The sequence below is a fragment of the Marmota monax genome, unplaced genomic scaffold (genome assembly GCF_021218885.2).
Source record: "Marmota monax isolate L192 unplaced genomic scaffold, Marmota_monax_Labrador192_F-V1.1 WCK01_AAM20220418_F8-fsc00024, whole genome shotgun sequence".
Lineage (NCBI taxonomy): Eukaryota > Metazoa > Chordata > Mammalia > Rodentia > Sciuridae > Marmota > Marmota monax.
In genome coordinates, this window is record NW_026695224.1 from 18,559,760 (window position 1) to 18,573,877 (window position 14,118).

The 14,118-nt window shown below is 39.6% G+C and overlaps 1 protein-coding gene across 2 annotated transcripts; it reads left to right on the top strand.

The window, feature by feature from the left end:
• LOC124086649 (chemokine-like factor) lies at positions 1 to 13,956 on the top strand. 2 transcript variants are annotated; one of them, XM_046435069.1, is made up of 4 exons: positions 1 to 191; positions 6,375 to 6,533; positions 11,077 to 11,172; positions 13,779 to 13,956. In XM_046435069.1, the coding sequence occupies exons 1-4, from the start codon at positions 111 to 113 to the stop codon at positions 13,899 to 13,901; spliced, it is 459 nt and encodes a 152-aa protein (XP_046291025.1). In that variant the 5' UTR covers positions 1 to 110; the 3' UTR covers positions 13,902 to 13,956. The 2 variants fall into 2 exon arrangements, with proteins under 2 accessions (XP_046291025.1, XP_046291027.1); XM_046435071.1 differs by lacking the exon at positions 6,375 to 6,533.
• The last annotated feature ends 162 nt before the right edge of the window (positions 13,957 to 14,118 follow it).

A 14,118-nucleotide genomic window follows, 5' to 3' on the forward strand; every position in this document is an offset into this window, starting at 1 on the left:
AGGGAAGCCCAGAGGGGCGGCGGCCGTTGAGATCCTCTGCGCGAAGCTTGGCGGGGTCGGGTGCTGCGGAGAAGGATCGAAGAAGTGCAGCTGTCAAGTCCGCTGGCGCAATGGAGACCGCCATGCAATTGAAACCAAGACATCGCCCCTTTTGCTGCAGCGTGAAAGGCCACGTGAAGATGCTGAGGCTGGTGAGGGACAAGGCTGGGGACAGGGCGCGGGGCGAAGTGAGTCAGACAGCAAGGGTGCTTAAGGGCCCGGAAGAATGGTCATTAAGTTTACAGTGGAACAACGCCACATTGGTTCCGTCAACTTTGTTTTTATCAAGGTTTCCCAACAAGTAAGGCATTTTGCTCTGCCCTCTAGGGGGAAGGAGTCATAGAGCTCTGCCCTCTCCCGAGAGGGTTGGGGATACAGTCATTAAACAAAGTCCACAGACCGACCTCAATGGCCTACTCTTGGACCCCCAAGCCTGCAGATCAGGTGACCAGGGGATGCAGTCATAGCTGTACCACTCAGAACCCAACAAGATCGGAAAGATCTTAAGGGTTTGTTAGATGCTAAGGTTACTTACTGTAAGTCAAACATTTGATGTGATGAAGCTCAAGGCTGATATTGTCCAGAGCAAGGACAAAGACGGAACTTGCCTATTTTAAGGCTTCATACTTATCAGGAGCATTGCAGACAGTTCTGGACCGTGGTTTAGAGGAAATTAATTATCATTTGGAGGGGAGTGGCTGGGCTAGTTAGAGAAGTGGAAACAATCTTAGTTGAAGGAATTCTAGAAAACTCAAGGAAAATGAAAAAAATATTGTTTTAAATTTTAAAGAGTTAACATGGGAGAGGAGGTTGAAATAGTTAAAAGTTACAAGGAAGCAGTTGCACATAGGAAAGAATTTTATATTGGCAAAAGGTTCCAAAGTTAAATTGCCACTTGGGAAGCACTCTATTCCGGGGCAACAAAGATAATATGCACAGAGGAGCACTTGGGAAGGATGTTGTAAAGCTTCAGACTTCAGGTGAGTGAATAGAACAAATTGTATATAAGATCCTTCCCACACCAAAAGTCTGAGATTCTGAGAAAAACCTATATAATAATACAAATTAGGATGCATATGAGAAGTTCAGGAACCTACATTGGAGTTTTTTTTTTTTTTTTTTTTTTAAGGAGGGGGAGGGAGAGAAGTGGGGGGGAGGGAGGGAGAGAGGTGGAGGGGGGAGGGAGACCTTTGGTTAGGAATAAATAATCAGGTGAAAAGTGACCTGAAGATCTGGAGTGTTGTGTTAGGTACCAAAAGCTCTAGAACACTGAAAGAGGAACAAGTTTCATGAGAAAAGTTTAGTTTTTGACATTATTTCCTTAAGCAAACAATCTGAATATTTAGTGTATTCCAAGTTCTGGGCTAATACCAGGGACAACAAAAATGTACCAAGACAAGTCCCTTACTCTTAGGATTCTTCAATTTAGTCAAAGAGACAGATACAGAAGCAAATAACTATATAACAGGAGATAAGGTAGAGATAGGGTACAAAGGTAAGGCATCTAACTAAGGAAATAAAGAGAAGTATTAGGAAACTTTTATAAAGCAAATTAGGGTGGGGTCTAAGAAAGAGCCACCAAGGCATGGAGAAAAAAAATATGATTTATACAGCAAATTATGAGAAGTTTTGAATGTTGCCTTATTTATTCATTCAATGGATATTTATTGAATGTATAACATCTGTCAGGCACTGTTCCTGGCCCTTGAGAGGTTTCAGTGAACAAAGTAAAAGATCCCTATCTTCATGGAGTTTACATATTGGGGTAGGAGAGCCAGAGAGACAAACACAATAAATTAATCATGTGATATTCTAGGAAGTGATAAGTGCTATGGAATAAGAGAAAATAAAACTGGGTAAGGGAGGATACAGAAGTGGGTGGAGGGGAAGGAAGTTTGAAAAGGAAGTTTGCCATAGTAAGTTAGTCCTTGTTGAGATGACATCAGAGAGTTGAGGGAGTTATGTGGAGAAGAGTGTTTAAGTCGGAGGAAAATCCAATAATGGTCCTATGGCAGGAATGTACCTAAGGGGTCGATATTGAGCAAGGTAACAAGTGTACCTTGAGTGGAGTGAGAGGAACACAGTGGAGATGAGAAGGTTTTGAGTAAAGGAGTATATAATTTGACTCATTTTTTTTCAAATATATTAACAATAAATAGTTTGATGGGAAGAGATGGGGTGGGGTGGTTGCTGGAGGGTAAAGATAGAACCAAGAAGGCCATTTAAAGCTGTTGTGGTATTCTGCACAAGAGATGATGGTGACTCAGACCAGCCACTTGGTGGCTGGTGGTAGCCGAGTAAGTAATAAGAAGTTGTCACATTTGAGTTGGGCGAGGTGGCACACGCCTGTAATCCCAGCAATTCAAGAGGCTGAGGCAGGAGGATTGAGAGTTCAAAGCCAGTCTCAGCAATTTAGAGAGGCTCTAAGCAACTCAGCGAGACCCTGTCTCAAAATAAAAAAATATTTTAAAAAGGGTTTAGTAGTTAAGCACCCCTGGGTTTAATCCCCAGTACAAAAAGAAAAAAAAAAGTAGTCACATTTGAAATATACAAGTTGAGTATCCTTTATCCAAAATGCTCGGGTCTAGAAGAGTTTCATACTTTCATATTATTCATATGTTATGAGATATCTCGGGGAAGGGACCCAAGACAAAATTCATTTGTGTTTCGTGTACCTTATGTACATAGCCTGAAGATAATTTTGTATAATAATTTAAAAAATTTTGTGCATGAAAACAAGTCTGTGCACTCCTTCAGAGATCAGTTGAGGAATTTTCTTCTTAAATTAGCAACTCAAAAAGGTTTGGATTTTGGAGAATTTTAGATTTTCAGATTAGAGATACTCAATATGTATTTTGAAAGTAGTACCTACAAGATTTGCTGATGAACTAGACACAGAGTAGGATAAAGAGAGGAATCCAAGATAACACCAAAGTTTTCTGCCTAAGCAACTAGAAAGATTCAGTTGTCATCTGCTGAGATCAGAAAGCCTATGGGTGAATCATATGTGAGAGGAAGACTAGAAGTTCAATTTCAGTGTTAAATTAGAGATACCTATTGGACATCCACGTGGAAATATTGAATAGGGAGTTGGAATAAACAAGACTGGATTTTGGTAGAGAGGTCAGGCTTCAGAAATAAAAGTATTTAAAGCAACAAGACTAATGAGTAAATCAAAAGAGCAGTATAGGTAGAGCAGAAAAGAGGACTGTGGGTTGAGCTCTGGAACATTCCAATATTCAGAGGTTGGGGAGGAGAGAAGAGACTAGCAAAGAAGAACTAGAGGGAGCAGTGGGGGGAAGGCAGGAATAGGAGAAACCAAGAGTATGGTGTCCTGGAAGCTAACTGAACACACTCTCAGGAGGGCGTGGTCAGCTGCATCAAATACTGATATTAATTCAAGTAAAATGAGGACCAAGAAGTAAACTTTGGAATTATCTTGTGGATAAGTTGTAAGACAAGTCTGCTAGAGAAGTAGACAGGAGCTAAATCACAGAAGACCTTGAATACACGATGAGAGGGAGGCTCTGTCTAAAGACCATGTTGAAGGATTTTAAGTAGGTGAGGAAATGCATACACATTTGCATTTTAGAAATTTTACTGTAGCATCTTTGGTAGTTCTAGGAAAGGATGCTGAAGAGCAGTAGTTGTAGGGATGAAGAGCAGAGAGTGACAAACAGGTTTAGGCATGAAGTCAACTCAGTTGTCAGGAGTAGGAGCAGGATCTTAGTCTTTTGGCTTGGATAACGAAGTAGATCGTAGTACCACCAACTGAGGTGATGAATAGAGGAGAGGCAAAAATGAGCTCAGTTTTGGTGAATCCAAGATTCCTGTAAATCTGGTTAGGGTTTCTGAATGTCTAAGTGTGAATTGTGGGCTTTAGAACAAGAACAGAGACTTAGATTTCACACAGTGGGATGTGGGCCAAATCCAGAGGAATGCCAGCATTTTAAAGAGGTGGATAAAAGTGGAGGAGCCCACCAAGAGAGAACAGATGCAGGAGACATAAGAATAAGGGAAAGTGACCTTTGGAGCCAGATGAACAGAGAAATAGGCCCTGGATTCCATCCTGAGTAACACAAAAGAAAGAGAAAAAGCATGTATTAAATTTAGTACTTTTGAAATCAGTGATAACAAAGTCAGTTTCCATAGAATACTGAAGAGATTTACAGGAATCTTGAATTCTCCAAAATTGAACTCATTTTTGCCTCTCCTCTAGATGTTTGAGATGTGAACAGGGTAGTTAAAAGATAACTGGAAACAAAGGCCACAAGTTTAGGAAAGTGCATCAAGGGAGAACCTGGTGAGACAGAAATCATGGAAATTGTAAGGAAGTGGGATATTACCAGTGCCAATAACCATGATACATACAATAAGGCCACAGAGGATGGGGACTGAAAAAAATGAGCCTTGATTTTATTTAATTGTTTATTTGTATACTTAACAGTATTAGGGATTGAAACCAGGGGCTCTCTACCAGTGAGCTACATCCCTTGCCCCCTTTATTTTTTTTGAAATTAGGGTCTCGCTGAGTTGCTCAGGCTGGCCTCAAACTTCTCCTGACTCAGCCTCCCCAGTCACTAGGATCATAGGCATGTACCACCACACCAGGCTTGACCTTGATTTTTATGATCCATGAATTCATTTGAGATGACACATTGCTAAAGTGAAGTAATTTAGTAATTTAGTTATTGGTAGTCAAACTAACCAATTTAGAAATTCAAAGATACTTTGGCACTAATAAAGTAATTGAAAGAATTATGAATAAGTAGCCTATGTAGGCTTAAAGTTAAAAAGAATATGTAAAATGGTACCATCTGGAAGGTATTATAAACATCTAGCCAGGGAAGACTCTTGACTAAACCACTTCCAAGAACACAAAGAGACTTTAGATAGAGCTCTATTTCCTAAGAACTTCATGGCATTGATAGAACTCCCTGGAACTCACCAACTCTTTTCCTTTAATAATTCAAATAATATTGACATATTCTCTATCTTCCTTTGGAAATGAAAAAAAAATTGAATTAGACTAATTATCTTCAGGGGTGTTTTTTCCCCACACTTAAAATGTCCTTAATTCTGTTGGCATTATGTTTAGTGAGAGAAATCATGTAAAAATGTACTTTAGTAGTACAGCCATCAAATATCAAAATGTTTTTTTCTCTGACAACACGTTTTAATCCCCACTGGTATTTTTTCATGATAACATTCCACTTAAGTTATTACTCAGCAATAAAAGAGAATAAAATCATGGCATTTGCAGGTAAATGGATGGAGTTAGAGAAGATAATGCTAAGTGAAGTTATCCAATCTCAAAAACCCAAATGCTGAATGTTTTCTTTGATATGAGGAAGCTGATTCATGAAGGGATAGGGAGGGGGAACATGGGAGGAACAGACGAACTCTAAATAGGGCAGAGGGGCTGGAGGGGAAGGGAGGAGGCATAGGGTAATTAATGATGGTGGAATATGATAATCATTATTATCCAAAGTACATATATGAGGACATGAATTGATGTGAGTATACTATGTACACAACCAGAGATGAAAAATTGAGCTCTATATATGTAATAAGAGTTGTAATGCATTCCACTGTTATATAAAAATAAATAAATAAAGTTTTAAGAAGATTCCAGATTGCCAACAGTTAAGAAATGATGAGTGAATACTAAGGAATTATAGATAGCCAGTACACAGACATTTTTGAGAAGCAAAACAAGATGTAGAAAACAGAACCGGGATTTCTATAAGGAACAAGATGAAAGGGTGTGTGTGTGTGTTTATTTTTGGAAAACACAACTTAAATTTATTAGGATATCAAGGAAAGGAGCTAGGAGAGGAAGGCAAATTAAAAGTATGAGAGGGAAAGAAGCTATTTGGTAGGAAAAGATGAAGAAAACAAATGTGGGAAACTGTAGTACCAGAAGGACAAATGAAGCCAGGCACCGAGGTGCGCCTACGATCTCAGTGACTTAAGACACTGAGGCAGAAGGATGGTAAGTTTAAAGCCACCCTCAGCAACTTAGCGAGACCTCATCTCAAAATTGAAAAAAAAGGAGTTGAGGGTGTAGTTCAGTGGTAAAGAGCCCCTGGGTACAATCCTCAGTACTGGAAAAAAAAAAGGTAAGTGGAGTAATTACTTAAAACACGAGGGCCACCCCTAATCCTCTAAAACACAAAGAGTTTCTGTATTCATACATTTTAGTCATGCTCTTATATGTATGTGTATATGACAGAAGCCTATTTATTTGATCATTGTAGAAATGATCACTTTTACGGCTTAAACTGTATTCAAAAATCATTGAGTAAAGCATGGTTTGTTTGTTTTCCTCGTAGGTAGTAACTGCGACATCGATGACCTTTTTTATCATCGCACAAGCCCCTGAACCATACATTGTCATCACTGGATTTGAAGTCACTGTTATTTTATTTTTCATAATTTTATATATATTTAGACTTGATCGAATGATGAAATGGTTATTTTGGCCTTTGCTTGTAAGTGTTCAGTTTCATCCTTAAGATTTAATTACTTTTTCCTGCCACTGTGACATATTTTAGTAAACTCTGTTGCTTGATTCTCTTATACCTTTAAGATGATCTCAGACTCAAGAAAAAGGAACTCTACCCGCTGCTCATATGCTGCGTACTGTCCTTGAGGGAGGGTCTCCAGGGGATCCTGGGCTGCCACAGAATATAAATTCTCCTCTGTGTTCCACCTACTAGTAGATGTGGCTGGCCTTTCTTTTAAGAGAATTCACTCAAATATGGGTCTTCTAAAGAAATTTATATTTAAATTTCTTTATGATCATGTTAATAAAATTATACAGCATTTTTAATCTTTACTTCCCTTTTAACTGCATGTTGATATGGCCTCAAAATTGGGGGATAGAGATGACAGCAGGTACCTAATATCTATCCTTGTTCATCCCTGGTCACTAAATGAAAAATCAAACTGTTTGGGGAAGATAAATAAAATACAGTGTTATCTTGCTTGAAAATGTCTATGGGATTTGAAAATATCTATAGTCTTTAATGCCCTTCCCATCTTTGGCTGGACAGGTAGCTGCCATGTCTTTCTCTGCTGTACTTGTCTTGGCCTCTTGGATTCCAGCGTATATCCAAGCGTATATCCAAGCTGGTAATTCCTATTGAGGAGAGAGGACGTTAGAGTTATTCTCTGACTATAAAGGGTAGCTTTTGGGACCACCTTTGAAGGCTAATGATGAGAATCTCAGGCTAATCACAAGCTAAAGAAGTCCCAAACAGGGAAAGCTGGGAAATAGATAGGCTCTTCATAGCCCCTCCCACTTGATCTACACTTCTGAGCTGAACCTGATTGGAGGGAGGTCTAGGAAAAGAGATTACAAGTCTTTTCTCAGATGACCCTCAGTAGCAGAAAGAAGTAAGCTAGATTGTCTAAGGATTTCTCAAGGAGATAAGGAACACTAGTCCACATTTGCTTAAAAGTCATATAGTCGGTCTTCCTGCTCTGCTTCTCCAGAGTTAATAAAACTGACACATTTTAGTATTTATCTCCAAATGCAATAATTTTCTGGAGCTTCCTACATGTTCAGTAATAAAATTGGAGCCCCAAATTTAACAGAATACACTGAAAAAGTAGCTTAGTAGTCTCCAAGTCTCAGGATCAAACCTTGCCAATGTTGTAATCACTTAGAAATAATGCTATATGAGCTGGGCACAGTGGCGCATGCCTGTAATCCCAGTGACTCCAGAGGCTGAGTCATGTTCAAAATCAGCCTCAGCAATTTAGCAAGGCACTTACTCAGTGAGACCCTGTCTCTAAACGAAACATAAAACAGGGCTGGGGATGTGGCTCAGTGGTTGAGCACCCCTGGGTTCAATCCTCAGTACCAAAAAAAAATAAAAGAATGAATGCTATATGAGTAGTTAAGCGACTGCTGCATTATGCTTCCCAACTTTTTCTCTGATCTTGATCTAATGAAATTATTTATTCAACAAATGATAAGCACCTGCTAATCCCACACTTTTAAATCTGTTCTCTGATAAAACAAAACACAAATCTTGCACTTGAAAAACTTTCAATGTAGTCAGAAAGCAAGATAGATGAGAACCCAGTGACTCAGGGCTTGGTAGACATACAGGATGGTGTGGAAGCATCCAGCCAGAAAAGGAGACAATCACAACAGGCTCATGAGGAAAGATTGCCTAAGCCAAAGTGGTTAGCAGCAGAGTGCTGGAAGAGAAAGGGGCTTCCTCAGAAGCAGTAACATACTCAAGGGTCTGGGTGGAAAAGAGCATGACCCTCCAGGACCTGCAGGCAGCTCTGAATGGCTTGAGTATCAGTTGTGGTCAAGAAAGCAAGCAGAGGGGGAGGCTTGAGGCAGTAGGGAGTCAGAGCATGCAAGGGCTTCTGTGCCCTGGGCTTTAACCAAAAGGCTGATGGGAGCTTTTCAAGATTTTTAAATAGAGGAATATGACAAGTTTATAGGTTACCATCATAGACACTGCCACCAGTGTCTATAGTGGCTTGAAGAGAAAAAAAAAAAAAAACGACAGGAGGTTCTCAAAGACCATTTAAAAGTCTGTCATCATAATCTAGGCATGAAAATGATAAAGGCATGAACTAAAGTTACAACTGTACCTAGAAAGGAAAGATGGGTTAATGAGGTAGGATTGATAGGACAGGGGAACGAGGTAGAATACCTGTTGTTTAAATATCTACCTGGAGAAGATATTGAGAGGAAGAATGGGCTTAAGGAAGGGTGGAGAGAGCTGTATGCAACGAGTTGGGGTGCAGAAATGTTGTTTAAGTTGTTTATGGGAAATTTAAATGGCAATGTTCACTACAGGTCTGAAGCTTAGAGGGAGGAGCTGCAGCTGGGGTTTGGAAGTCATCAACTGCTGATGGTAACTGAGCTTGGCCTGGCCAGACAGGCCTAGAGAGAGTGTGGAGGGAGCTGAAGGTAAAACTAGGTGGTGAGGAGTGGCCAGGGAAAGGCAGTGTCACAGAAGCCAAGATAGAAAAGCATTTCAAGCAGAAGGGTCACATAGAAAGAAAGAAAGGTAGGTGCTGAAATATACATATATTCCTATTCATTCACTGGCTGTATTAATAAAGAGCCCCCTAAAGGCCTTTTCCAGAGCAGTTTGCCACAAGTTAAGGGACAGAGCAGGGAAGGAAAGAAACAGTTGGACCACAGAGGCCACCAATGAGTAGAGGCAGTTTGGCCAGGGACATTGAAAGGTTGGCAACAGAATGTAGTCCCTGCAGAGTGAGAAGAGAGGCAGAACACAGCTGGAGAATTTGCCAGGGGCTCTTTAACTGCCACTCAACTGAAGGACTCTCCGGTAAAAGATTCCAGGTAACCTGTGGGCGGGAGAAAGGCAACTTTTAAGTACTTGTGCCTTAGTGATTAGAAGGGTTGTCATCTGCACTTGGATTTCTTATTGTTGCACAGTTGTAGTCCCTGACACAATCTGTAGAGCAGGTCTCCTCTCTATGTTAAGTGTCCCATAACAGAAAGCACACCAACTCAGCCAACCCAGGCCTTGGAGGCTCAAAATTTCTGTGAAATCTCGATTTTTGCCATTAAGTTTACTTTCTATATATTGATGTTTTGTTTTTAATATGAAAATGTTTTTAATTTCCATTAAGGATCATTGATGTCCTGGGGCAGGTACACCACTTTTTTCCTGTGGTTCTCTGCACTCCATAGAAAACCACTTTTATCCAAAAGCCTTTTATATAGAGACCAAATTGCCCACAGGAGGAAGGGCTCCCAGGTTGAAGTAGTAATGTGGCCTTTTACCTTGAATCAAAGCAAAATATTCAGCACACGGGAAAGTTAACCTAGGATTGCCAGTTTCAATATTTCCTGCAAATGAGAACTTTCTTCCTGAGTGTCTAATCTTGTCCTACCCCACCCCCATCAAACCTTTTCCAGCTTTCTTTTGAATAACTACTTTCCTAAGTTATTAGTTATGACATTTAGTATTCCTGTCTTGATTCCCTCCTGCCTGCTTATCTGCAAACATACGTAAACCAGAATAAAGACAAAGTACTTACCCATGTTACCCATACTACATATCCATTCAAAATTGTAAATGGCACGGTTTTTTTTTTTTTTTTCCTGTATTGGGGATTGAATCCAGGAGCCCTCTACTACTGAGCTATATCCCTAGCCCTTTTAATTTTTTTATTATATTTAATTTATTATATTTTATATTTAATTTAGCGAGACAGGGTCTCGCTAAATTGACAAGACTGACCTTATGCCTCAGGCCTTCTGAATCACTAGGATTGGTCAGGTGCCACCATGCCTGGCTAAATTGCACTTCTTAAAACACAGTTAAGAGTGAAAAGTGCTTTGTGTGGGGAATTTATTAAATGAGTGAGCTATATAAGGCAATATCATTGGCCAGCCATTGTATACAGATGTATATGGGATTCATCCTGAAAATTACCACTTTCTCTTAAGTGTTTGCTGTCTTTATTATTAGTTTCATTTTAGTAACAGAGTTGTTTGATATACAATGCAGACTACTCCACATATCTTCATACATTATTAAAAATGAGCATTATAACTTCCCAGAGTATCTACCCATTCTACCCTAAAACATATAATACATCTCATACTCTCCAGATGAGTTCTGCTTCCAGTGACATTTATGTCATGTCAAAAAGAAATAAATGCTTGATGTATTATAGGTAAAGAGAACCACTAGGTGTCATTGTAGACCAAATACTATATAGGTGTCCTTTACTGTAGCACTTTGGCTTCCTGAAAGATATATGCTAAAAAATTTAATAAAATATAATTTTCGAATTTTTTAAGGAGCTGATCCTTTGTTGTTTCTTGATGGACTATTCTGTCTCTCTCTCTCTCTCTCTCTCTCTCTCTCCCTCTCCCTCTCTCTCTCTCCTTTTTTTGTTGTGCTGGGTATCACACCACACAAGGTCTTGCACCTGCTAAGCAAGGCCTCTATATTGAGCTATACTCCTATACTTTGGTGGTCCTTTTGTAAAGCTGTTCTGTATCCTACTCTGTGTTTTTAGGATATTATCAACTCGATAGTAACAACATTATTCATGGTCATCGTATCTGTTTTGGCACTGATACCTGAAACCACAACATGGACAATCTTTGGAGGGGTAAGTAGATGTCTTCCTAGTTATTTGAAAACCAGAAGTACAGAAAACTATAATATATCCTTTGGGTTCATAAGCCAATATACGGTGCCTACTGGCTTGATATTCTGTATGAATGAATACATGCCCCGATTCTATTAACATGAAGAGATATGAGGTTCCTACACAGTCTTTATTGGTATAAAGGGCTATATCAGACTGGAAAAAGCTGGTAGAGTCAGTTTCAATATTTAGCCATGAGAAACCTGATATCAAGCAAAAGAAAAACATGATGAGGTATACAACGAGCCAAAATGCATTCTGCTGTCATATATATTAATTAGAGTAAATAAATAAATAAATTTTAAAAAAAGAAAAACAGGTCTCGTAGCTCACATTTTTTAAAGAAAAAGATACATATCACTTGTTAAGGTGAGACAGACTGTTCTGATACTTTTTCAGGTGGACTATAATAGATGTCCTTATGACAAAGGATGTGGTAGGAAGGCTTGCAATTAAAGGTTAATTTGAACACCACTTGAAGAAAAATAAATCAATTTAATCTGACTTTACCCTAGAAAACAGCCAAAATAAAAGAGTCAAGAAATTTAATTATACTTCCATCTGAGATTCTTCTGGGGTTCCAAGTCACTTGATTTCTAAGTTCTAATCTGGAGAATTGAATTACCAAGTTCTTCTCTCCTGCTTCCTTGTACTTTCACAGTATGGACCACTTAGAAGAATGGACCCCTCTTAGACAGCCATATATTTCAGAACCCATGGTTTTCACCTCCCTTTGGCCTAAGCAACCTCTGGAGGGACCAGAAATGCTAGAAATTAGGCAACACCATAACAGCAGTTTCCCCTAATTGCTTTTTAAGACAATCTTATTATCCCTCTCTAATATGAAGAAAAACAGCCCAGGCATAGGACTTATATTCATTCATCTATCTACTTGTTCATTTGTTCATTCATCCCTTAAGTGCTGACCCAGTAGAGGGCTGTGCTACCCCGTACAATAGTCACTAGCCAAATGTAGCTACTCAGTACTGGAGATGTGGCTAGTCTGGATTGAGATAAGATGTAAGTATCAAATACACATTGACTTTCAAAGACTTACTAGCCTGCCCCCAAAATAATACTTCATTAATAACTTGATCATATTAACACTATGTTAGATGATAACATTTTAGATATATTGGGCTAAATAAAATATGGCAAAAAAGTCAATTTTACTTGTTTACTTTTTTAATATGGCTCTTGGAAAATCTTAATTATGTGGATTATATTGATGACTCACATAGCCCTTTTGAACGGTACTGGGCTAGAGTATGAGCCCTGTCTATCCTCAAGTTGCTCAAAGCCTTACCCAGGAGATAGACATGCACATAGCTGCATAAAAGCAGTTGGCAGTAATTCTGGGCATAGAAAAGAGGAAAAAACTGCTTCCCCCTGGCAGTGGAATTGCAGTTTACCTACAATGAGGAGAAGAAAAGGGGAAAGTTTCCAGAGGGAAGAACCAGCAATGTGCATAAATGCCAAAGTCATAAAAGGATTGACAGCAGGTACTTAGTGTGGTCAGGACCTAGGAGGCAGTGGCTTGAGACTAGGTGGAAAAGGAGACTGCAGGAGCAGGAAAATCAAATTTCCTGGTGGCTGGACAAAGCTGACCTAGTGGTATAGAGACAATAACATCTCCCTCCTCCAGCCCAGGTGCTAGCTCTCAAATAGCCATCAGAGTACCTAAAGGCCACCTCCTGTTCTATTGGTCCCTTTACCTCAATTTTTTTTTTTTTTTTTGGTACTGAGTACCCCAGGGGCACTTTACCCCTGAACTACATCCCCATTTCTTTTTTATTTTGAAACAGGGTCACACTAAGTTGCCAGAAGTCTCACTAAATTGCTGAGGATGGTCTCAAACTTTCAATCCTCCTGCCTCAGCCTCCCAAATTTTATAGGTGTGCACCACTACTCCTGGCTCAACTTTATTTTCTTAAAGCCTGTTTAGAATCTTACCCCTTAAGCAGTTGTAGCCCAGCCATTGGGAGTTCCCTGAATCATCACTCCAGTTCTCCAATTTTTTTTTTTTTTTAATCACAGTTGTAGTCCCCATGATTTAATCTTGAGCTGGCATTAGCTTTGACACTTTCTTTAGTGGTTTGACAATAGAGAAGTCAAATAATTGAACACTTGGGATAGAAATGTTGATCGATAACTAAATATGGTCTGTAGGGTTGAAAGGAATACATGCAGGAGCAAGTTGGCAGAAAGACAAGTTGGGTGTGGTAGTGCCCGGCTGTAAGCCCAACAGCTCCTAAGACTCAAGCAGGAATATCCCAAACTTGAATTCAGCCTTGGCAACTTAGCAAGAATCAGTGGTTATAGCTCAGTGGTAAAGTGCCACTGGGTTCAATTTCCAGTACAAACAACTTCACTAGTATTTCTGTTCACTTAAATTATCTTTTTCCTTTCTGTAGGCAGGAAAACTTGGTAAAGCCTTTTTCAATTTTAATTTCGAGGGCAGCAGCAGAGAGCAATCTCAGCACCCTATCAAAAGGGGAATTCCTTGGGCAGACCACTTAAAACGGGTGTGAATGACAGAAGTCAATGAGACATTGTCTTTGTTCCAGGTGTTTGGACTTATCACAGCAGTGTGCTGCCTTGCCGATGGTATCCTGCTTTACCGGAAGCTTTTGTTTAATCCAAGTGGTCCTTACCAGAAAAAGCCTGTTCATGACAGAGAAGTGTTCTAATCTTGTGTTTCTTGTTAGTTGGCAATAAGTATTAAATGTGTTTCTTTATTCCACATATTATCTGCTGTTCTTTTTGAACACTCAGTATGGGAGCTGGAGGGAGAGGTTTTCCAACCCTGTACCCAGCGGGTCTTACTAGAACTCTGTGGGAGTGCCTTGAGCCCTGGGATGGAATCTGGTTTTCCCTGCTCCTGGGTCTGTGCCAGGGAAAGAAGCA

Bases quoted from the DNA above. Each gene is read 5' to 3' on its own strand.
- LOC124086649 (XM_046435069.1), top strand. From the start codon at position 111: ATGGAGACCGCCATGCAATTGAAACCAAGACATCGCCCCTTTTGCTGC. The intron at 192-6,374 runs GTGAGGGACAAG...TTTTCCTCGTAG, and splicing joins ACGTGAAGATGCTGAGGCTG to GTAGTAACTGCGACATCGAT. The intron at 6,534-11,076 runs GTAAGTGTTCAG...CTGTGTTTTTAG, and splicing joins GGTTATTTTGGCCTTTGCTT to GATATTATCAACTCGATAGT.